We start from the raw sequence: 22,855 nt of genomic DNA, 5'->3' as shown, positions 1-22,855 counted from the left end.
TTCGATATCCAGCTAGGTGGTGGTGTTTGGGAAACCCCCTTTCCCTTTGGCTCCTGCCAGTCCTCTGTCAAGGCGGTGCTTGTTGCTGTGGCTGCTGGAGGCCCTGGAAGAAAAACCGTGGAAAATTTGTTTCTGTAGCGTGGTGTAGAAAGACTTGCTTTGATCAATCTGTCGCTACATATTTAATTTCGTTTCGAATTTATTTTGGAACACACAAAACATTACATTCTATTCGCCACGTTCACTGTACACCGTTGTTTCCACCTTATGTGTGGCTCTTCTTCGCTTTAAAATGCGATTATAATACACCCTTTTAAAACAATGACACAATCAATGCCATGCTTCAATAAACTTCTGCATTTTTCAAAACAAACACATTTCACATAGGCAGCATAAACTTTGAGCTTCTCACCATTGCTGCAGTAACTTGGTCATTGGAATCGAACCTTGCACGTCTGCACTGTGAGGCAGACGTGCTAAACAGTCCTCACCGTGCCGCCCCTTGTGTCACCCAAGATTCTTATTTACTGCTTGGTGAAGGGTATTTTGCCGACTGATTTGGGAGTGCCAACAACGTATGGCTATGGGTTAGTGGTGCTCAGCACATTTTAAAAATGTAGAAAAAATGATGCCAACTGTCTAAATGTGATAAAATGTGTGGAATTTTCACACTACAGGTACTGCGTTTAATTTTGTTCAACAGTTTTATTTCCTAATCGTAACAATTTACATCCATCCATTTTCTGATCCACTTTATCCTCACAAGGGTCGCAGGGCATGCTGGAGCCTATCCCAGCTGTCTTCGGGCAGTAGGCGGGGGACACCCTGAACCGGTTGCCAACCAATCGCAGGGCACGCAGAAATGAACTAACATCCACGCTCACACTCACATCTAGGGACAATTTAGTATGTTCAATCAGCCTTGGTGCTAGGAAACCGGAGTACTGTACCCGGAAAAAAACCCACACAGGTACGGGGAGAACATGCAAGCTCCACACAGGAAAGCCGGAGCTGGTATCGAAGGCGGTACCTCTGCACCGTGAGGTCGACGCGCGAACCACTCGACCACCGCAAGTTACAACGCAATGTATATCGACATCAATTGTATCTACGATACAATTCAAAAAAAACTATTTGAAAAATATTGATTTCACTTCAATACAAAATAAATATTGTGACAAATGTGTTCAGTGAAACGTCTGAAATCACTCCACAGTGCTGTTCAGGGAATAGTCGTACTTACATCATTCTACCATTGCACATCTAGGAAGTGCAGAGGAAGTAAAAGATTTTTAGTCGCATCCAACTGAGTGCGTTTTACTTTGAAAAGAATAGACCAGAAGTATTTGGGTGAGCGATAAAATTTGCAGCACAGTATACCAATAACCTCATAGTTGAAGGAGACTTTGAGCGTCGTGTGAGTCCATGGATTATCAAGCCTGAAACAGAAGGGCGCGTGGAAAAAAAACACATATCAGGATTTGTAAACGTCACATAGAAAACAAGGACATCAATAATGATGACACAACCAATATACTGGGCTATGCTGGTCGGGATGGCCATCCTGTTGATGGGGCAAGGTAGGCAACAGTCTTTAATCATTCGAGCACTTGTCGCTCACCAACGCTTTGTTGCAGCTAAAATCGGGTTAGAAATGTTCTCACTCAAGTGGAGTCTGCATGCGGGCAATATTTACACGCATGCAGACTCAAATCACATTTAACTGAATTTAAATAAAGATATTTGGGTCCTAACTCATGCAAATATCTAACATTTTTTTTTACATCAGTTATATTTGGCTGTAACCCAGTTTGGTGTCTCATCAGTGAAATATACGCCTTTCGTCGATTTGGCTTCGGTTGCCTGACGATGTCCGGGTATATCGTGTGTGGAGTAAAATTGCTCTTCGAAGTGTGAACATCGAAAGACTGGAAGATTCTATTTGGACTACTATCCGCTCTTTCAATAGTCCTTCTGTTGTTGGGATTTGTTGAGACACATGATAAATCTCCTGCCAGGAAGCCTTCGCTGACAAGTTAAGCAGTAGTAACTAATCCACACTGATTTCGTGGTGAAGTCGTTCAAGTTAAGCCTTACCAATGTGACTGTTGGGATCCGGAAAGAAGACCCAGCTTCAAATTCTGGAGCTTCTATTGACATTACTATAAAAAAATTGTTCAATGATTTATTCTAGTCATTTAGCATTTTTGGGATGAAAATAAAACATTAATGGAAACTCTCAATCCCTCAATGGTTGAAACAAATGCATTTTAATCCGTTTTAATCTGTTGTTAACTCCGAACGTGATCAACCCCAAATCCACTCTTTTATGAGGATTGTTACCAGTTCAAATGTCTGTAATTGGTTTTTAGTTTGTAATATCTGTTTCTTGTATTTGTGTGACGTCATGGAGAGGGGAGGAACCAGGTTGGGGGAATATTGGCTCTGGCAGTTAGTTGCCTGAGTGTGGAGTGCATGGGCGTGAGTTGTGGCTAACAGCAACTCTATGAATATTTGTTTATTGCTCCTTTTGTTTATTAAAAAAACGACAGATTGCATCAGCGACTGCGTGCATCCTTCTTTCCGCATTGAAGGGCATTACAGTATGTATGTATGTATGTATGTATGTATGTATGTATGCATGTATGTATGTATGTATGTATTTTTAATGCAGTATGTATGTATTTTTAATGCATATCTCAGTTTAAAAAATACCCAATGAAAGTTTTTTACTTCTTAGTTACCTATCAGTCCTTATGGATACAGTATTTCCTATGCACGTGTCTGGCCTCTGCCTTTGACAGCTTAGTCAGTTAGTTAGTTAGTTAGTTAGTTAGTGGCCCAGAGTTGAACTTGTTTTGCTCCGCATCGGGAGGAGCTAGATGAGGTGTCTTGGGCATCTTGTTAGGATGCCTCCCTGGATAGGTCTTCTGAACATGATCCACTCGGTGGAGACTAGAACATGCTGTAGAGCAGGGTTTTTCAAACTTTTTTGAGCGAAGGCACACTTCTTTCATTGAAAAAAAAATCTTGCGGCACACCACTAGCTGAAAATGTGAAAAAAAGCTTATTTTAACAATTAATGTGTTATATTGTTACGATCACCATTTTTTAACATTGAAGAAGGACATTATAACAGCTTGAATTGGAATCAAATCAACACAAAGAAAAAAGTATTTTATAATCTTTCATATTTATTGTCACTCAGTGTGATAAATGGGCCTGTTTGGATGAACACAAAACTGATATCCTGGCAGGAATTGATGAAAGACACGCTCTTCCTCCACAGCTCTCAGTCTTTCTCTGTTTTTCGTTTTTATAGCAGTCAGGCTTGAAAAGCTCACCTCACATAGGTATGTTGTGGATAATGGAATAGGTTTGTTGGCCATCATGGGGAACTCCTTGGCAGCTGCCACCCAAAAACTGTCCAAAGGTAGATCAGCAAAGCTTAGTTTGAGACCATGATCTTGTCTCAGTTCAGTTAGTTCCTCCTGCTCTTTTAAAGTCATGTCCTTTCCAACAGCTGATGCTGAGCTGAATGGGTCCCTAACCGGGTTGAGGCACTCAGTGGAGGTTGAAGAGAAATAAAATGACATCTTCTCCTGAAGAGTTTTCAAATGTTTAGCTATTATCTCACACAGGGCAGCAGTATTAACATCTTGCCAATTATTGGCGAGTGGGAACATTTCGAGATTGCCACTTTCCACATTTTGCTGCCAGAGTTGCACCTTTGAACGGAATCCATTAATTTTATCTGTACTTGTAAGCAAGTTTCCATTGCGGCCTTGCATTCGTGTGTTCAGTTCATTCAGATGATGAGAAATATCTGCCAGGTATGCCAGCCTTGCATACACACCCACCAGCACCTTGCCACGTGACAACCACCGGACCTCCGTATGAAACAGCAAGGCTTGATGCTCCGCTCCCATTTCTTCACACAAAACCTCAAATGTGTGACTTTTCACCGGTGGTGACTTCACAAAGTTTACCATGCGCACATCATCCAACACAGGAACAAAGTCTGCTGGTAAAGTCTTGGCTACGAGGGCTTCGCGGTGTAAAAAACAGTGCGTCATGATCACATCTGAGTTTTTTGCTTTCACTCTGCTTACAAAGCCTTTGGTGCGCCCGACCATGGCTGCAGCTCCATCAGTACAGACACTTGTGCAGTTTTCCCACTTAAGTCCTCCTTTTTCCAGATATTCTGATGTGACACGAAAAATTTCCTCTCCTGTTGTTTTTTTCTGGCAAAGCCTTGCAAACTAGAAAGTTTCCTCTAATTGTGTTGAGCATGCCCACTTATTTCAGTAGCTTCATCAACTTGCAACGCAAATTTATTACTGATACGGATCTTTTCCAAAATCACACTTTCGATGTCTGCAGACATATCACCAATGTGTCTGGAAATTGTGTTATCTGAAAGAGGAACTTGGGCTATTTCTTTTCGCCGCTACGGGTCCGAGCATCTTGTTCACAATGGCTTTGCAGGCGGGAACTAATGTTGACATCATTTTATGCTGGTGTTTGATTTTTTTTTTTTAAATCATAAACTGATCCCAGGGCAGCACAGTGCCCAACTGATTAAAACCTCTGCCTCACAATGCAGAGGTGCTATGTTCGATTCCGGCTCCGGTTTTGGATGGATAAACAGATCACATCGTCGAAGTCAAAACATCACCTGTCGGACCAGTTACATCGTCATTCAGTTAAAACCCAAATTTACGTCAGAGTGATGAACTTTCTAATACGGACATGGGCACATCATACAGTATGCTAGTGGTACAGTATGGCGTTATAAATAGTTGTTTCAGAGAGTACTAACATGTAAGTTTGTGTGGTGGTGTGATAAAATTCTAATTTGTTTATTTGTTGAACCACTGAACTCAACTGTATTTATACAGCACTTTAAAATAACCACCGCTGTATACAAAGTGCTGTACATTGAGCAAATATCATAGACACAACAATAAACAATAAAACAAATCATAAATAATAACAACAATAAATAATTAAAACCACACATCTGCCTCACATTAGTAAGGTTTGGGTTTGAATTTTGGCCCTGGCCGTCTTGTCTGAATTTGCATGTTCTCCCCATGCTTTTGTGGGGTTTTCTGTCTCACATTTCACTGAGGATTCAAAAATTGTGAGCGTGAATGGTTGTTTGTCTCTCTCTGTGTGATTGATGATGGCGACTTGTCCAGGCGGAATCCCGCCACTTGCCTTCAGTCAGCTGGGTTAGGCTCAGCTCATAGTCACACATGATCCTAATGAAGTGATCGATAAAATGGATGAATGGAAGAACATATTGTTGTAAATGTTTCTGATTTTGATATGTCAATAGTAATTGCATTCAATATGATCTCAATTAACCCTTTCATGCACCCTGTAACCTGCTAACATGATAAGCTGTCCACTGTCTTAACCGCTGTCCCTGAAAGGGTTAAAAAAAAAAACATCATGAAGCAAACCCCATTCCGGCTACATTGTGATGATAGATTTGTGCCATAATTACAAGCACCTAAGAGGACGTTTGGAGCAAAAGAGTATATTTTCAGTGCACAAGAACCATTTCTGTTCACAAACGATTGAAGAAGTGCACGTCCGTGCGGCATTCATACACTGAATGAAAGTGGCTTTGCCTTAACTTTGTTCAAATAAATGAGCAGTCGCCTCAGTGCAATTCTTGCAATAAGATTAGTATTGTGTACACTAAGACAATCAAACACCTTTTGGATGGACACCTGATGTTGAAGTAAAGGACTTGCTTGCTCTGACCCTCTCAGCGTTGCACTCCACAGGCAAGTCAAAAATGTCCCATGACATAATGAGCCAGCTAAAAAGATTAAGTAGTCCTAAAACGGATCACTTGTGATGCTGCACTCCAAGAAAATATTAGTTCGCTACACTTATATTGCACCTTACACTACATTACAATGCACAACAGTGTACATTTCTTGAAAATGAGTTTTACTCAGTTATTTTTAATGGTATTTTCTTGATAGTTCTTTTGGAAACTTTGAAAACTTGATTTCAGATTCCAGGTAAAACAATACACTACATACAAAAAGACACATAAAAGTACCATCAGCAACATATTCATAAAACAAATAATCAGTGACCTCAGAGGAGAGTACGAAACCAATGCTTCTTGGACAAACAGCATGAAGTGCTCAATTTGATGCATGTCAATGTCATGATTATGTAATTCTCAAGAGTTGTTAAGCCGATTATATACATTTATAAATTAATTTTTTCAACATGACTTGGAGTTGCCCTGCGATTGGTGGGCGACCAGTTCAGGGTATACCCGAAGAAACATGGGAGAAGTTCCAGCATGCCAGCGACCCTCGTGAGGATTCGTGGATTAGAAAATGGATGGATGGATTTGCAGTGTATTAACACCTGCAGCACATTCTCAGTGCATTATTGTAAGCTAGCTGGAGTTTACGCAGGCTTACTTGTCTGTAATTTAACCACAAGTGGGCGGTATAGAGTGGAGTGTCGTGTGTTCTGAATAAAGCCACGTTTAAGCCATCTTTACATGCACCAAACTTGCAAAGCAAACTGTTTGCTTGAGCAAACAGAGTGGCATTGCTCGTAAATATATTGGTCATCCTTCAGCTTGTCTGTGATGAGATTGCCAAAATACAGTCAAATTTACGTTTTCACCCCAAGAACGTTGACATTTAAAAGTCCAGATTTCACGGACCGTATTTTCTGCACTATAAGGCGCTTCGGGATATAAGGTACACCTTCAATGAATGGCTTATTTTAAAACTGTTTTCATATATAGGGCGCACTGCATTATAAGGTACATAGAATAGAACAGTGGTTCTTAACCTGGGTTTGATCGAACCCCAGGGGTTCGGTGAGTCCATCTCAAGGGTTCGACGGAGCCTCTGCCATGGAGGGTAAGACACATGCGACTCAACATGTTCATTAGTGGTGACACGCCCGTTTGGCCATCACTGGCTGCAGATTATCACATGACATTGCTTGTCCAATCAGTGCTGTGGGAAATTTAATTCACTTAGTAGTCAACGTGTGACTGTCGTGATAGTACGTGAGAGAGAAGGGGGCCACACCCTGGAAAGCGTCGCAGTTCCAACGGCGTCCGGTGAGCCCCGGCCGGACCTTGAAAATCCGGGGGAGAAGGTGTAAATCTCGCACTAGGCCGTACCCATATCCGAAGCAGGTCTCCAAGGTGAACAGCCTCTGGCATGTCGCGTCGCCCGCTCCCCGCCGGGCGTCTGTGTTGGTCCTGCGCGAAGGCGGGTCGGTGCCAGGGTGTCGGGTTTTGGCGGGCTGCGGCAACGACTCTGGACGTGCGCCGGGCCCTTTCCGCGGATCTCTTCAGCTGCAGTGCTCGGCGGGTCCCCGCTGCTGTTGTGGTCCTCGCGCTTTTTCCCCTTCGGGGGGTGGCACGGGGTGCGTCTCTCCGTCGGGTCGCCTCGGTTGGCGCTTAGCAGCTGGCTTAGAACTGGTGCAGACCAGGGGAATCCGACTGTTTGATTACAACAAAACATCGCAAAGGACCGCGTGGGGTGATGACGCGATGTGATTTCTGCCCAGTGCTCTGAATGTCAAAGTGAAGAAATTCAACGTGAGAGACAATTAAGAATGCTCGTCTTTGCAAACAACAGTGACATCATTAAGATGCGCTCGTATCTTGGAGGCAATGTTTGCAAACATTGAAACTCATCTATACTTATCTCTTGAAATTTTATTTACTTTTTTCTGTTTTTAATAAATGCGTTTTTTAATATCTTGAATTTGTAAAAAAATACATATTTATTTTTCACTCATGATCGGTTTGGTGAATGTGCATATTAACTGGCTGGGTTCGGTACTCTCAAAAGGTTTAAGAACCACTGGAATAGAAGCTGCAATAGTGGCTGCGGTTGCGCTATGCATCCACTAGATGGAGCTATACTAAGAGAAAACAATACAGCTTTATTTATATAGAGCCTTCACAACTGCTGCAGCTGTAACAAAGCCATGAGACCTGGTCACAAATGGCATTACTAAACAATAAATGAAAGACACAAGTGATGCTGACAATTGATTAAACAAAAGGCACACAAACTTCATGGGCTCACATCCACAAGGGCTAAATATCCTGAGAAGTCTTGCTTGTCTCCTTCCTTCGTTTAGTCAATGGTTAACTATGCTTGTGGTATTATCTTTGTTTCATAATGGCTGTGCAGAGCTCACAAAGCAGTTGTTTGTTCGCGAATTCACATGTCAATTAGTGTCGGGCAGAACCCTTGCAGGTTGCAATTAGTTCCTGCTAATAATCACCATTAGATGGCCTTGGGACACTAACAGGGAAACAACTCAATGGGGAAGATAAAGAGACTGTAACACCATATATAAGGCGCATCCAATTATATGGCACACTGTTGGCTGTTGGGAACATTGAATGCTTTTAGGGGCGCCTTATAGTGCGGAAAATACAGTAATTCATTTTCTGTTTGCCGATTTTACTTCCAACGAATACCTTTATAACGTAAAATTGATTATAATTACGGATTTTTCCCACAAAATAGTGAAAACGCCTTTGTCACAATGAATCGTGGGAAGTGACCTGCTGTCCCGACCTTGCTTATGAACAAAATATATAGTTCGGGATTCCCCTCTGTTGCTTAGCAAAGCTACTGATCGACTCGGTACATTGTTGTACTTTCTGCCGTAACTCACTCAGGCACGGCGCGATCCTGAGCACATGGTCCCAAAATGTGTCTGGTAAACGGAAGAAGCAAAGGAAGCTGTAACGGCTGAAATTGTCTCTCACTTTCGAAAGGGAGTCTCCCAGATGTTTGCGGCACTGGCAGTTGCCTATGGCAGGTAACATTCGCTGACTGAATGTTTTCAGAGATGAAGGCGGAATGGTACAGTTGTTTGTTTCACGTCTCATAAAATAATTTTTTCTTCATATACACGTATTTGTAATTGACAAATTTACACTGTATTACACATTCATGTTTTTACATCAATAAATGATCATAATGCATTATACTTCGTAGTTGGCGGACATTTAATTGAAAATGGTTACAACAAACGACCGTTATAATGTGTAGATTTGTTCTGTCCCTCAAGGTTTTTTCATACAAGGTTCGACTAAACTTTGTTCATACATCTCATAATATTACCTACCAATCTGAATGTAGAAAATTTTATCGTTCAGATCATGACCACACTCTAATCTGTATTGAATTTATCATCCATGACAATCCCATATTCAGAGCAGACATGAAGAAGCTGATGGGAGACAGTCACCGCATGGGCTGAAGACCACAAGGTCATCCGCATAACGATTCACCAAAGTATTGTCAGTCATACACCCAGTATTACAGGTGTTCAGGCTGATAGAAAGGTCATTGACATAAGCCCCGTTCACACGACAAGATTTACTCCGACGCTGCACCGACTCTACGCCAGTGGAGCGTTCACACGTGCAAATTTACTTCGACGTAGCGCCGCTCAACAGCCTAGTGCGCATTAAATTTGATCCACCTCAGGGAGGTGGTTTAAAAAAATTTGCTCCGAAGCAAATGCTCGTTTGCGAAGCAGCACCGAAGCAAATGTGCGCGTGTGAACGCAACTGGCATAAATTTGCTCCAGAGCAAATGCTCGCTTGCCGGGGAGTGGCCTCGCTATGCGCTGGAAGAGTCCATACGGGTACTTACGCCACAAAGTCGTCCACTTGTTGCTGAAGAAATCGAAGGATACGTTGTTTTCGTTCTCTTCTGTATTTCAGCAATCTTTCTTTTCTCGCTCTCCTGCGGCGTCTGATAATCGACCACATCGTTGATTTCTCCGGAGAAGAAGCCATTTTTGTTACAATCGAAGGAGGGGAAATGGTACTTCCTTTCCCCGCCTTCTTCTTTCTTTACGCATGCGCATGTTTTACTGCGAAACAAAATACTGCCCCGTGTGACCGCAAGTGGAGTTACTTCGGCACTACGTCGGTGCAGCGTCGCTCAGCGGCTTGTACGTGTGAACGCTCCACGAAATTTGTTGCGGTGTAAAATATATCGCATCAAAATACTTCGGTGCAGCGTCGGAGTAAATCTTGCCGTGTGAACAGGGCTATACAGATTAAAAAGAATCGGAGACAGGTATCCACCTTGTCCGACCCCATTCCTGACCCCAAATGGGGCAGAGGCACAAGTGACCCCATTTTCCTCGCATTGACTGGTTAATATACCACTAAGCCAGAATTCTCACATTCCATTTCGGTACACCTCTGCTACTCATTTCATCAAATAAACTCTTGAGGCGTCAATGAAACTCATTAAAACGAGGAAATCTTATCTCTGTTGATAATTTTGCTTGAAGGAATACATTGCCAAGTCTGTGCCATGCTTATCTTGGAAGCCAAATTCGTTGTCAGCAGAGGAAATAATCTCCCCAATTCTGGCCAACAGGATGCTTTCAAAAACTTAAGATAGTACCCTGGGAGGGATATTGGTCTATCGCTATCAGAACAGCCAACTTTACCTGAGTTGTCCTTGATCACTGGAACTGACAAGGCACATATCTTTGTATCCGGTAAGAAACCATGAATTAAGAAGGCATTGAAGCAAATGGCAAGAAGAAGGGGGGGGGGTGGCTAACCTCCTGCTGACATATTTCACATCAGCATTGGATCGAAGGGGGCGGGGGACTAACCTGCTGCTGACATATTTCACATTAGCATTGATGTGATCCAAACCACCTGCTTTGCTATCTGATAGTTTAAAGTGAAAATGTGAAAAAAGCCTTTGAATTACCACACTCAACATTAACATGCACAAAAAAATCACTTATAAAAGAATTAAATAAGGTGCTGTAGTGCTGTCTCTCCAGCTCAGCAATATTGTCAACGCCTAAGATACCATCTGCAGTAAATGGGGGCATAATTCTATAATTATAAAAGACTCTTCACCTCCTTCCAAAATCTTACAAAATGTTACCATGTTTTCCAGACTATTAAGTCACAGTTTTTTTCATAGTTTGGCCGGGGGGTGCAAATTATACTCTGGAGCGACTTGTGTGTGAAATTTTTAACACGTTATATGATTTCACATGTTATTTTTATATTAAACCGCCAGAGGGTGCTCTAGGCCTGTGTTGATACTTTCCACATTGGCACTAACTGATAAAAGCAACTGACGATGAGTCTGACGGAAGCAACGTAGACGAAGAAGCGCTGCATCTTCTTCCTCCGGAGTTGTTTAAATGTAACACAGAGGACGAAGATTTAATTGGATTGAGTGATTTGGAGTGACACTGGTGGTTTGGTAAACTTGCAAGTTCTTTATGCTGTAGTTATCTGAATAACTGTTAATGTTATGTGAACATAACCAGGCACATTCTCAGTTTGTTGTTTATGCGTCGTGTAATGTGAGCATGTTGTACACTTATTCAGCCTGTTCTCTATTTTTATTTTTATTTTATTTATTTTATTTGTATTTGCCTTTGATGACATGTCTGTTCTTGGTGTTGGATTTTATTAAATTTCCCCCCCAAAATGCGGCTTATGCTCAGTGCGACTTACAGTCCGGAAAATACGGTACTACCTTCTCGGCGAAAGAGTCATACCTCATAGTTCGTTCATTTTTACAAATAAATCAGACAGCATATTTATACAATGTATTACCACATTCCTTATGTTCAAAGACTGGTGGCCGGGCCTACACTCATGGGGACTGGCTGGGCTTTAGCTTGAAGAGGCAATGTAGGTCCCCCTCCCCATGGGCTCACCACCTGCGGGAGAGGCCAAAGTTGTCGGGTGCCTTGTGAGCTGGGCAGCGGCCAAAATCGAGGACCTTTGCGGTCCGATCCACGGCGACAGAAGCTAGCTCTCGGGACATGTTATGTCGCTTCTCTGGCAGAGCCCAAGCTGGTGTGCAAGGTAGAGAAGATCCGACTTGATGTCGTCGGACTTGCCTCAGCTCACAGCCTGGGCTTTGGTACCAGTTCTGTCTCAAGAGAAAATAGCTGGTCAACTATATTAAATATTGATTAATGTTCTCATCAATTTCAGAGATGTGAAGGTGGTTCACTTGTTAGACAATAATCCTCAAGAAGGATTTTAATGGCATCACGTAGCTCAGGAAATCTGAGAATTTTCTCAAATGTACACCTTTTCGCAAAATGCTCTTCGACTGCGGAAAAAACTCCCTGAATGCCTGAGGTCTGCTCAAACTGTCAGTTCATTTAAATTCGGGCTGAAAACATTATTGTTTACTGCACTGTTCTCGTGAATCTATCCATTATTCTCATTTCAATCCCCATTTGCATTCCCCATTTTTAAAAATAATCTGATGCTTGGTTTTAATGAACCTGTAACATGCTAAATCAACTTTTTTGAGCTTTCATCCATGATAAACTGCTAATCATTCACGAAAAACATCCACAAAGTGGTGTTTTCCACCCATCTCTAAGCATTCCTGCTGATTCCTGCTCTCAAAGCGCCAGTTCCGTCCAATCCAAAAAAAATGACTGAGTCCTCTACAGGTATTATATATGTGTCAGATTGAGGGAGCCAGCCCCATTATTGTCCCCCGCAGACTAAACACACACCCATTTTCTCAGAGCAGCCAGTTGGACGCCCGACAAGTGTATCTGGGAAAGAGGCGCTTTGAGCGGCCACCCCAGCCAAATCGCTGGCCTCACCGGCTGGAGCTCTGTTATTTTGATATTTTTCCAAATCTAACTAAAGGCGGGACACCTGACAAGCGTATCCATGAAAAGGTGCTATTTGCAGCCTTCCAGGCTGAGGCGTTTGCCTATCTGGCAGCAGAACATCCAGCAGCTGTTTGTGATCGGCATTGCTCAGAGGACTGCCTGGCGAAGCTTGGCCAGTACCAAACTAGATTAGCCGGGAGATTAATATTAAATCTTAAAACTGGCACAATCATCCTGATGAAGAGGCCAAAGCTGCAAATAAATCAAACTGTGAGCTAAATGATATTAATTAATGCACATTAACGTCGTTGCCAAGCGCGATATTTCACACTTCTTTTTTGGAATGAAAAAATAAATGTACTTGGATTGAATGTCACAGGAATTCACTGTTGCTTTTGGGCCTTGCTGCTTAAAAGGCAGTGATTTCTCCAGATTCTCCGAACCTTTTGATGTTATGGACCGTAGATGAAAAAATCCCTATATGCCTTGCAATTGTACACTGAGGAATATTGTCCTTAAACTCTCACACACTTGTTCTAAAAGAGGTGAACCGCGCCCCATTTTAGCTGTAAATGACTACCGTATTTTTCGCACAAAAAGACGCACCTAAAATTCTTCCATTTTCTTAAAAGCTCACAGCGCGCCTTAAAAATCGGTGCACCTTGTGTATGGTCATTATGGTAATATGTCAACCCCAAAACATGTCTCCCTAACCTTGCTGGAGACATGCAATAGAACACGGAAGTAGAATAGCGGCAAGAGAGTTCCATGTTAACGAGTCAATGTTATAACTTGCTGTCGATTCAGTGAACTGTATCGCTGCTTTATAAATAAGATTTTGTTGCAGCTCCGAAAAAAGGAGAGCTGTGGTGTTGTTTTTTTTAAAACGCATACTCCGAAAATGGCTTTCACAGTCTCAACAAATACAGGTACGTCTTTGTCCGTCTCCGTGCCTTCGCTTCTTCCTTTCGACTAGATTCATGACCGCCTCCGAAAAACGTATATATTTATGTATTTATTCTGTAGCCCCGCCTACAGAATTTATTTTGTGATTTCCTCGTTTGTGAATACACAACAAAGGAATAAATAACAAGCACTTCTGAGACAGTCCAGTCTCCTACATTTTACTGACATCTGATCCTTCTGTTTGCATTTCCTTCAGCGTAGCTCCATCTAGTGGATGCATTGTAGATTGCGTTGTATAATCCGGTGCATCCAATATATGAAAAAAATTACAAAATAGGCCATTGAATGTACGCCTCATAATCCAGTGCAACTTTTAGTGCGGAAAATACGGTAAGCAATTCAGGGAAGCTCTTTTTATACACAGTCATGACATCCACCTGTTCTCAGTTAGCCTCTTCGCCTGTGGGATGTTCCAAATAGGTGTCTGATGAGCATTGCACAACAGTCTTTTTTACCACCTGTGTCAGCTTTTTTGGAACGTGTTGCAGCCATAAAATTCAAAGTTCATGATTTTTTCCAAATAACAATAAGGTTTATCAGCTTGAACATTAAGTATCTTGTCTTTGTTGTGTATTCAGTTAAATATGGCTTGAAGTTGATTTTCAAATCATTGTATTCTGTTTTTATTTACATTGAACACAATGTCCCAACTTATTGGAAATGGGTTTGTAGAAAGAAATTGCACAATCCAAAGGAACAGGGAAAAAGCAATTTGCAGTGTATCCACAGCACTTAAAGATATATCGTAAATTTACAAAACTCATTGTTTTTGAGTACTTCTTCCATTCATAACTTTGCTGCTGTGAATTGGGAATTTCTCCATTGCGAGACTAATAAAGGGTATTCTTATCTTATCTTATTTTAATGAAACATCAGCATTTTTTAAATCAACCGGCCATGAGAGGGCGCACTTCACCTGTGTTTTGAGCTGGACTGCAATCCGAAAGCTGTGTGACACCGTTCAAACTCCCAAACGACGATATTTTACTCTTAATTTCAGCCGGGTTACAATGCCGATTGCAGATCCATCAGGTCTGAATAAGCACAGCTCACAGTTCGTCTCCCTTCACTTCGTGGTCCAAGTCTCAAGAGATTTCCTACAGGATTATCCAACACTCCTTTTAAAGTGACAGTGCTCCATTTATTAAACGAGGCAGCATTCACTACAACAGTCATAGTATTGTTCACCTGGTTACATATGCCAAAAGAAAACCTCCCTACAAGACATTGTCGTGAAAGTTGACACGAAAGCGCGGAAGGTAGAAGGCCTTATAAAGGAACGGTTGACCGAGTGTTATGGCAAGTGAGGATTTTTTCATTTTAAAACAAAGCATTACTCGACAGGGAACGGTGCCTTTTTTTTTTTAAACCACCCACGTGAGTGCCACATTCAGGCATTATTTGGAAAGAAAAGTTATCTTTTTAAACGTTGAAACGTCTTTCTGTGTACCATCTTTCTTTGCAAATATCTCATGTTACAATATGGGCACCTGCGGCTTATAGACAGGTGCGGCTTGTGTGTTTCCAAAATGGTTTTTCCATTAAAAATGTAGTGGGTGCGCTATGATTAGGTGCGCTCTATTGTCCGGAAATTCCGGTACTCTTGCTCAATTTGAATTTGACTTTTATTTGGTCTCCAGTTGGAGAAACTTGTCTTGGAGGACAGGCCCTCCATGCTGCTACATGCATTGGGCAATACATACCAAATGCAAAACACAACATACATTGCACAATACATACAGTACAGGACAACACATACTCTACACACATTGGACAATACATTACAGGCATATGCACACCCCACACTGCCCTTATGTCCTCCTGCTTGTCTGTCTGCCTCCCTCTAATTATTTGCTAATTAAGCTGATAGCCTGCCTCAAGTCATTTTTTTTTTTTTTTTAACCAGAGTAACAGTATTCTTACTTGAGTTTTGGCTACTTCGCCTACCTTTGTTTAAAAAAAAATAGATTGAAAAATTAAACCAAAACATAGTTTTGTAAACAGGACCCAAATCTGTCAGATTTGTTTTGACTTTATAGGTCAAAAGATTTTGGCTCATTTTGTTTCCAGTCCAACTTCTGCTTCACATGGACAGACCTACTTTGGCTTAAGTTTATTGCTTTGCACCCATCAATGAAATAATCAAAGCCGAGCCGTCAAGATACAAGCTCGGACTGTCTAATTAAATACCAGGGTTATAGAGGGCAAATGGGGAGCAACAGAGAGAAGTAATGAAGGAAAGATTTAACAGCTGAGGCCAGATGGCAGAGGGACAGAATTTAGATGGAGTCCCGGGCAGACAGTGTTGAGAGCAGAGCAGATGGGAGGATGAGAGCCATCGTAAAACCGTATTACCACCGGTGCTATCGCCGTCATGATCTGAGGAATCATACCAGCTTTGAAGCTTATTATGTCAAATGTGACATTCGTGAAGGACCTTGTCTGACTGATGACGGGTACTTATTGGCAGAAAGATCAAACAAACCAAAAAAAAAAAAAACATGCAGTGTTATCTGTACTTTTGACATCACCAGGATTTTGTAGCTCCCTGTGATTTTTTTTTTTTTCTCGTTCCTTGGCTATTTCAGGTTGCCGGTTCCATAATTCTTTTTTCACATCCTCCCAGCCACGAGGTACCATATTGAGCATTCAGTGACCATGATGAAGGAGTGTGATAGTGATAAAACAACACTTAATTCCACATTCACTCTTGCAGAGCTCCAGACTATTATCTTTTTATGCTAGGTGCACAAGAGCCCCAAACGTAACATTTTAGGAGCACTGGAAGAACATTTAGGGGTGCATACAGTAAATTGACTCGCAAAGCAAATACTCACATTCTGCCCCAATTTCACAGTATTCCTAATAAATACTTAACAGAAATGAGATTTTTTGTTTCACCTTTTCACACAATCGGTGCTGGACTGGTTAGCACGTCGGCCTCACAGTGCAGAGATGCTGGGTTCAATTCCGGCTCCGGCTTATCTGTGTGGAGTTTGCATATTCTTCACTATGCCTGCGTGGGTTTTTCCGGGTATTCCAGTTTCCTCCCACATTCCAAAAACATGCATGGCAGGCTGATTGAACACTCTAAATTGTCCCTAGGTGTGTTTGTGAGCGTGGATGGCTGTTTGTCTCTGTGTGCCCTGCGATTGGCTGGCAAACAGTTCAGGGTGTACCCCGCCTACTACCCGAAGACAGCTGGGATAGGTTCTAGCACGCCCTCAATCCTTGTGAGGATTAGTGGATTCGCAAATGGATGGATGAATGTTTTACCTCTGTGCTGAGGTTTTGTTTGCACTTCTCCACTGCTCCATTCTGCCAGTCACTAACGTCCAAGTCCATTCCTCACTCTGCTCAGATGAAGCAATTACCGAATCAGCAATCAGCCACAATTTAAGTCTCTCACGCTGACCCACTCTTTCCCTGATTGTTCTTTCACTTTCATTAATGACACTCCAGTACTCGTCTTGGGATTGATTTCCTTTTGCCGACTCTATTCGCCTCTGACCTTCCTTCCTTGTGGTTTTCCTGATCATCACCTCAGCCCTTTCTGCTTTGTGTTGGTCTATCCCCACGGCTGCCTGGTGTTGTGCTGTTGCCCAGACACCCCCCCGCCCCCACCCTTTCCAGGTCAACAGAGACTCTGGGTCTGCACTTCTTTTTGAACTTTGTTATTCGCCCGTCTGTCACATCGGACATTTAAGTTAATCGTCAATGATAACTCAGGTCTGGTGTACTGAATTTGGGTTCTACCCGTGTCTGTGACAATACAATCTGCCCAAAAGTGGGCTTAGCCCACCTTACCACCACGTACCTGCTTCAGGTGGTTTGAGTCCTCAAGCAGCACAAAAAAATGATGCTACCCCCTGCTGCCAATGAAGCAAGAGCGATGCCCAACACAAGTTAGCAACACAAATGCTGCTATGCCCTCTCCACCTTCGAACACCCCCAATCAGAGGCTTATGGAACGTTACGCAGGTGATCCTGAGCCTTGTGGCCCCTTTCTGAGATAATGCTCCTTGTTGTTTTGCCTACAACTCGACACATTTTGCGGCTGAAGAAACCCAAGGTTTTTGCAACTATAAATCATCTGACGGGAAGTGCTCACCTCCGGGGAACCACTGATTACTCCAATGACTTTCACACCAAGTCCCGTCATAGTGACCAAAATTCAATAGTCGTCTGCAATGCTCTCCTCTATAGCCTGGCTGATTACATCAGGGTCACAAATATGTGGTCCCTTTTCAAGATTTCTTCTTTTTTTCCACACACAAATGGGTTTTGAATTTTTCCTTACCCACCTGGGGAGTGTAGATGAGGGGATGTTGGTCATATTTGTCAACTGTAGGCTTGGGCAGGCCTTTGAAACTCTTGTACGGTAGTGAAGTGCTATAAAAGTAACCTGGATTGGATGATCCTGTGTCTCTTTCTCTTCCGTTCATACTGAATGGGGTAATCAAGCCATTTATGAGAGTAAATGACACATCCAGGCTCAGAGAAGGTGAAGGAGGCACGGTACCTTTGCCACTTTTACACACTATGGGTCTGATGTCAGCATCATCGACGAGGGGTTCGACTCCAGCTGAGGTTGGGCAAGTTGGCAAAAAAAACTAAACATCCAATCTTGTCATAATAGTAAACGAAGTGCACTTTTCTAATGCTTTGTCTACATTATATGTTGTCTGAAATGATTTACTGTACCAAGCCGCAAATTCACTTTTTTGAAAACTTACAGAGGCGCTAATGGCAACACAGCATCAACCTTAAGTTTGTTTAAGATAACTGACTTAGACCTCCAGGATGCCACGGCAGAATCCACGGTGTTCTTCAAACCACCCACCCACCTATCTATTTTCTGAACTGCTTATCCCTTTGCACCAGTTATAAATCCATCCGCTTGACGTCAAGTTTCTGTCTAGCGCTGAGCTAAGCTGAATATTTTTGCCTCCTGTCTGACGTAGTAATGCCCAAACTCCCTTCGTATGCAAGCAATGAAGTATCAAAGAAAAACTGTCTAGCTGGGCTTCACTCACTGCTTACGAGCTGAATCTATTGCTCGATAACTGGCAATTCTGGGCTTGCTGGCTCGAAAGGTCGCTGGATTTCATGCGACGCATGGGCTCTTCTGTCTCTTTGCTCTTAACTCAATTGAATTCTTTTGCAATTTTGATGCAGATTGGTTTGTTACATCAGCCATGCAGGTGCGATATGTACAAGCCACATGTCACTTTCTAATTGGGACTCTAACATAGAGACCATCGCGGGACTTCCTGTTTATATGAGAGCCACTCAGAGTGAAGGCTCTATCTATCGAAATCTATGTGCCGCCTGCCACCTACCTTGCTTCCTTTTTTTCAATGATCGCCAGCTCCCGCAGCATTTCAAAATGACTCATTGTGCTTGAGTCGCGATCATTCTCTGTGCAGTTACAAGGAACATGGCCGACTAGGAGTTTTCAATGGTTATTGTAAAATTAAGTTGAAAACACAACTATACATTTCAATTTGCTATGTAAAAATGATATCTAATATCATATTAGGTCCTTATATGCTGCATATTTTTTAAATGATTGTATTGAAAGTGACACTGTTGCTATTTTTAGACACAGCAGGTTACCGTATTATTGTAATACTGCCTAACCCTTGTTACTTGCACCCATAAAGCCATCCATTTTCTAATCAGAATCAGAATCTAATTTATTGGTCAAGTGTGTAAAAAAACACACACAAGGAATTTACTTTCCCAGTTACAACCCGTCCAGAGGAACATAAACAAAACAAATGACCAACAGGGGGAGGCAGAACGGGAAGCCGGGCTTTTGCCGTTAAGTGACCTTATATGCGAAAAGAAGACAATAGGTAAGTTACATTCTTTTGTTTAGGTATTTGTTTTTGTAATTTTTGATTTGTTATGTTTCTTCATTTTAACATTTTTACTTTTTATTTGCTATTAATGTTTCTTTTGTTTGTTTTTGCTTTTGATTTTTGATCTGCTTTTGTGTTTAATTTTTGTGTTTGGCGTTTTTTTTGATTTTCTGTTTATTTTGATTTGCTGTTTATTTATTATTTTTTTGTTTTGGTATTTGTTTTGTGTTTTGGATCATATTTTACACTGTACTAGTAACGTGTAGTTTGAGTGAAGTATATGTATTCATGTGCTAAAAGACTACATATTTGTTCGTGTTGTTTTTACATGTACTACTTCAAAGGTTCCGCAACCACCTTTGACACCCGGTATCAGCTTCCCCCCCCCTCTTTTTAATTTCTTTTTTAATTTCCAGACTATGACGGTTAAGAGATGTGTGTAGTATTCACTTTGTTTAGTGTAATTTTGCATCTGTGTTGTGAGCCTAATCGCTACACCTTCTCAAAATGTTCTGGTTGGTAAAGCACAAATAAAACACCTCTATTCAACCCTCTGAATCAGAAATTCCGAGCATGAGCCATGGGTAGCAGATGGCCTCCCAACCATGATGGCCCTGAGGCAGAACCCTCCCATCCGAGATTGCCTCTTCTTCCCATGAAAGCATTCATTCATTTCACGTTTCACTCATTAGCGGATATCATACCAGTCCACGAACAAGGTCTCTGAAAGGCAAGCGGAGTCACGCTCAGCATCCTCTTCTTCATTTATCAGAGCCTGCGCTGGGAGGGAAAGTCCATTACTCTTCATTTAATCCTGATCAACATTTTGCCTAAACTTTTCTTCATGTTGATCTGCTTTCTGATGCACCGGAAGATTAAAACAGCGATAGTGTGACCTGAAAGAGAACTTGAATTAACCCATATAAATATATTCATTAGCTAACTTTGAAGTTTATCGGGCCAGTAAAAGTGACCTCAGTTTTAATTCAATTCATAGTCCGCTAACAGATTTCGGGTACTCCTTCGACATGCTAATTAAAAGTAAAGTGAATATTTTTATCCTTTACACGGTGCTATTTCTAATGTGTATCAAAATCATGATCGTGATAGTGTGTGTGTGTGTGAGATTTCAAAACGTCATTTAAAAATAAAGATTTCGGGTACTCCTTCGACATGCTAATTAAAAGGCTTTAAAATACATCAAGTCTCCACTTGGTGGCAGTAGATGACTACTTTATTTACTCCATGTCTTTCTCGCCCTGTCCCCAGGACACAATCTCTCTCTTCTCTCTCTCTCTCTCTCTCTCTCTCTCTCTCTCTCTCTCTCTCTCTCTCTCTCTCTCTCTCTCTCTCTCTTTCTCATGCTCGCTCGCTCTCGCTGTCTCTCTGTGTATGAACTTAGATGTAGAAAAGAATCTGAGAATAGAGGAAGCATTTCCATTATGTCTTCTGGGTAATTTTTTTTTTTTTTTGACAGGTGAATGATTGCCGAATACGTTCTATAATTTCAGTCAAGGTCCCAGTAATAATTGCATCGTAATTACTGAAAAATTATGGTGTTGAGTACTGCTGAATGTGTCCACCATTACAAAAAAGAATTGAGCACATTCATAACTGACTCAATGTTCTTTAGAATATTCTGTGAATCGAAGAATATATGACTGTGACCGTGGAAATATATATGGCCGATCGGTGTATGTGGCACACCTTCCTATTTGTGAAACAATTGTCTCTTGCTCAAGCAGGCAGAGGAGCGCATTACCTGCTCCATCGTTCCAGTTGTCTCTGGTTTCATCCTTTATCTATTCCACTGCTGGTACCTCAGCTATCGATGATAGTTGGAGCAAGGTCTGTTCATGCACACATGCACCTCTCCTCTGCAAAGAATTGATTTAATGGCACCATTCCGTAGCTGCAATTAATGCAGCGGTGGGTAAAGTACTTTGTGCGAAATGGAAGCTCGATAATTGATAATCAGCACAGATACAGTGTATGTCCATTACCTAACGTTATCGAACAGGAGACCCACTTTCTACCTTGCTTTCCCAGATTCTCATTAGCAGTTACAGAGCCAGACTTGTTGGTCGCTGCGAGATTTCCTTCTCCAGCCGCATACTTACTGCTGCTCCAGCTAACTGCTACAGACTGTCAGTGGATCGACATTGAGATGTTATTGCGCTTGCCTTAACCCAGTTGAACAATTAAGCTGAAAGGACTTTGCAAGCCACTTCAGAAGCAAGATCGGTGGTATCGGGGCCAGTCTTTTATCTCAGAATATAACTTTGAACAGAACTGATCCAATACTCTTAGCGAAGAGAACAATGCTGAATTTTGCCCCGATTGATGTAAACCACTTGGATGAAATTTCCCAAATAAAACCTAACAGCCTGCCTTTGAGATCCAATTCCTACATCACGTTTAAAAACATTCCATGGCTTCTTCAAGGAACATATTTGAAACGTGAATTACTGGGTGTCTCTCCCGCTGCTGATAAAACAGCAGTGGTGATGCCGCGACTGAAGAAGAGTGATTTGGATTTCAACAATTTCAATCATTACCGACCTGAATCCAACTTAGCATTAAAAAAAAAAAAAAAAAAAAAAGAGAAAAAAAGTGTTTTTAAACAATTGAAATATAAATCTGGGCATAGAACAAACCACAATAACCTAGACAACCGTCTTTAAGACCCATCCATCCATCCATCCATTTTCCGAACCCCTCACGGGAGTCGCGGGCGTGCTGGAGCCTATCCCAGCTGTCTTCGGGCAGTAGACGGGGGACACCCTGAACTTTTTGCCAGTCAATCGCAAAGCATACGTAGACAAACAACCATTCCCGCTCACACGTAGGGACAATTTAGAGCACAGGTGTCAAACTCAAGGCCCGGGGGCCAGATTCGGCCTGCCATGTCATTTTATGTGGCCTGCTAAAGCAAATCGTGGGTGTCAACTTTCATGATGTGTCAGGTTTATTTAATATGACTCTTAGGAATAAAACACAAGGAGGAGACAGGAGACTCAATTCTGGTACCAGGAGGGAACGAGGAGAAGCATTAGGTTTCAGTTCTCGGCACGTCACTCTCACGATCTCCCCCTTCACCCCCTCATTTATTGGGAAATCTACTAAATAGGTGTGTCCAACCTAAAGGGTGGGGGCTGTTGAAGACACCCTGAACTTGTTTGACTATGTGTGTGTATGTGAGTGTAAATTACGTACATGTGTGCAATTGTTACAAAAACATCACGTATCCTGAAAAGCATAAATGAACATCAATTTAATCATACAACTCATTCCCATGAAGAAATATTCAAACTCAGAAAACGTGCTCTGCTCGGGCTGAAAAT

General features: G+C 41.9%; 1 protein-coding gene across 1 annotated transcript in view; it reads left to right on the top strand.

The window, feature by feature from the left end:
- The first annotated feature begins 1,433 nt into the window (after positions 1–1,433).
- ntm (neurotrimin) overlaps positions 1,434–22,855 on the top strand; it is a 72,692-nt gene continuing 51,270 nt past the window's right edge. The window contains exon 1 of the mRNA XM_019876249.1: positions 1,434–1,580. Within this exon, the coding sequence (XP_019731808.1) occupies positions 1,517–1,580 (64 nt within the window). The 5' untranslated portion in view covers positions 1,434–1,516. The remainder of the gene's footprint in view (positions 1,581–22,855) is intronic.

This window comes from Hippocampus comes, unplaced genomic scaffold (assembly GCF_001891065.2).
Source record: "Hippocampus comes isolate QL1 unplaced genomic scaffold, H_comes_QL1_v1.1 scaffold119, whole genome shotgun sequence".
NCBI classification, from domain to species: Eukaryota; Metazoa; Chordata; class Actinopteri; order Syngnathiformes; family Syngnathidae; genus Hippocampus; species Hippocampus comes.
The sequence above is the reverse complement of the archived record's forward strand: the minus strand, read 5'-3'. Positions and strand labels throughout refer to the sequence as shown.